Source organism: Camelina sativa, chromosome 4, assembly GCF_000633955.1.
Source record: "Camelina sativa cultivar DH55 chromosome 4, Cs, whole genome shotgun sequence".
In the NCBI taxonomy this organism is placed as follows: Eukaryota; Viridiplantae; Streptophyta; class Magnoliopsida; order Brassicales; family Brassicaceae; genus Camelina; species Camelina sativa.
In genome coordinates, this window is record NC_025688.1 from 544,992 (window position 1) to 547,576 (window position 2,585).

Genomic DNA, 2,585 nt, shown 5'->3' on the forward strand with positions numbered 1-2,585 from the left:
TTTTTTTTTTTTTTTTTTCTCTTTGGGTACCAACTAACTTCTTCTAAAACATTTTTTTTTTTTTTTTTTTTTTTTTTTTTTTTGTTAATGCACGAAGCTTGGCAGAGAAAGTTGCATCTGTAATTGGCTGTACTGTTATTGCTATGGAGGATTACCGAGACAGTTTGGACGATGGAAATGAATTGGAAACATTAGATTTTGATGCATTAGTCCTCAACTTGGAGGTACTTTTGATCCTCATCTTTTCTCAGACTCTGAAGTTTCTTGTTTGTGTTGTTCTGTATTGACTGAGGTTGACTAACTAACTTGGCTCTTTCTATTAATAGGATTTGATCAAAGGAAAAGATACTCTTGTTCCGGTTTTTGATTTCCAGCAAAAGAGGCGTGTTGATTCCAAGATGGTGAAGACATCCTCTGGAGTGGTAAGTCCCAAATGTGCTTTTGGTTTTGGTGTGGCTGTTATGCTTTATTCGTTTTGGGTTTATTGTAGGTTATTGTTGATGGAACCTATGCTCTCCATTCAAGATTGCGTTCCTTACTGGATATTCGGGTTGCTGTGGTAAGATTTTCTCCTCCACAGCCGTTATTTATTGGCCTAGCTAATGGAAATCCACAACATACCGTGAATATGATATCCTTTATTCTCTATGTGATAAGGTTGGTGGAGTTCATTTCAGCCTTCTCTCTAAAGTCCGTTATGATATTGGAGATTCGTGTTCCCTTGATTACCTTATCGACAGCATTTTCCCATTGTTTAGAAAGCACATTGAGCCCGATCTTCATCATGCACAGGTTGGTTTTTTCTTCTTTTCTTTCTCCATTTTTAGTGTTCAGAAGTTTGACTTCTCCGTTTGTTGGGAGTGTGCAGATCAGAATCAACAATAGTTTTGTTTCATCATTTCGAGAAGCCATATACAAACTGAAATGCAAAAGTGAGGTCTGTAGTTTCTTCCAATTATTGTGTTTCCTTGTCGTGACCTTGATTTATTTAATAACGTTTGCCACTTGACTAATTCATGTAACAGATTGTAACTTCATTTGCTCAAGAAAGTGACGTGCAGAAGGATAAGTAAGAAGGGTTGTTCTAGTTATGTGAATGGTTTAAGCTTTTCACTGGATCTTCATATGCATGCTGACTTGGTTCCCTTGGTGCTGCTTTCAGTTTTATTGAGATGTACCTTAGACCTCCTTCTGCAAGCGAAGAGGCACGGATAAATGACTGGATAAAAGTTCGCCAAGCTGGTATAAGGTACTATCTGTCACTTGGAGACCAAAGGATTGTCGACAAGCATTTCATTATCCGTCCGAAAGCTGAGTTTGAGGTGAGTTATTACATGGAATTCCCAAGTTTTCAATTATTCTTTGGTGTTTCCTTCTTTCTAGGTCTGTAGGGTCCTAGCTCTTTATCGTTATGTTGAACTTTACTGTTTTGGTTCTTGGTCCAGTATTTTCCTCGATTTTGTTAATTTCCGATATTCTCTACTGAAGAGGCATGCCTATATTTATGGAATCTGGTCAAGATGGGGGACAGTTTGCACACATCCTTATATTCCCTACTATCCTTAGGTATGTGACTTAATTTCTAATGTCTAGCAGGTTGGACGCATGACACTTGGAGGGTTGCTAGCTTTAGGCTACAATGTTGTTGTGAGTTATAAGCGGGCTTCAACTGCTGTCAGTTATGGTAATTTATCCCTGTCACGTGAAACGATCGATACACTTGGAGAGACTTTCCTGGTACTGAGAGGGACAGATAGGAAGGTAATAACCCAAAATCATCTCTAAGACCAAGCTCATTGATCTTCAATGCAGAAAAACTGTAGCACACGTGTTCTTTACTGTTTTTTTTCCTCTCTGTCAGCAATGAGGATTTAGCTTATTCAGTATCCCTTTTCATAGACATGTTTTAATAGATCTTTTTGCATAGAGTGTGGGAGCTGAAGCTCTGAGAATGGGTATCACTGGGCCCTGGATCACCAAATCATACCTCGAACTGATCCTCGAAAGTAAAGGTCAGTGAAATAGATATAGCATGTTTGTTTCCACTTTCGTCCTTTCTTATGCTTTGCAATGCAACAGAATCTGAAATTCTGCAAACTAACCCATGTGCAGGTGTACCACGCTTGAATACACCTCCACTTTTGCAACCGTCTCCTGTAATCACCAACCAAGAGAAGCAAATTGTTGCACCAAAACCTATTCGAACTACCCCAAACATTGTTACCCGCCTTGAGGATTTATCGCAGCCTTGGACTCGATCTCCTACCAAATCTCAAATGGAACCGATGGTTGCAACTTGGCATTTCACCTCTTATGATCCACCTCATTCAGTAAGCTCTGCTGTAGGTATGGCCGTCTTTTTGGAAGATCGATGAGTTTTCATATCTTCACTCTCTTAGTTTCATTGTCTATGAAATGTATTTCGGTAGTATTATCGTGCATTTATGCCTAGGCTTTCTCATCAAGCAGCCACAGATTCCTCTTTCAGGGATAATATGCGGCTTGTTCCTATGCCTGATTCATACGACTTGGACAGAGGGTTGCTACTTTCCGTTCAAGCAATACAGGTAATGGGATTGCAAGAA

General features: G+C 39.4%; 1 protein-coding gene across 1 annotated transcript in view; it reads left to right on the forward strand.

Moving 5' to 3' along the window:
* The window catches only part of LOC104783421, a 7,513-nt gene that overhangs the window by 1,016 nt on the left and 3,912 nt on the right, over positions 1–2,585 (forward strand). The window contains exons 3-13 of the mRNA XM_019244015.1: positions 63–224; positions 327–422; positions 491–559; positions 658–792; positions 869–937; positions 1,026–1,069; positions 1,163–1,322; positions 1,597–1,761; positions 1,928–2,012; positions 2,113–2,346; positions 2,476–2,567. Coding sequence (XP_019099560.1) covers positions 63–224; positions 327–422; positions 491–559; positions 658–792; positions 869–937; positions 1,026–1,069; positions 1,163–1,322; positions 1,597–1,761; positions 1,928–2,012; positions 2,113–2,346; positions 2,476–2,567 — 1,311 coding nt within the window. The remainder of the gene's footprint in view (positions 1–62; positions 225–326; positions 423–490; positions 560–657; positions 793–868; positions 938–1,025; positions 1,070–1,162; positions 1,323–1,596; positions 1,762–1,927; positions 2,013–2,112; positions 2,347–2,475; positions 2,568–2,585) is intronic.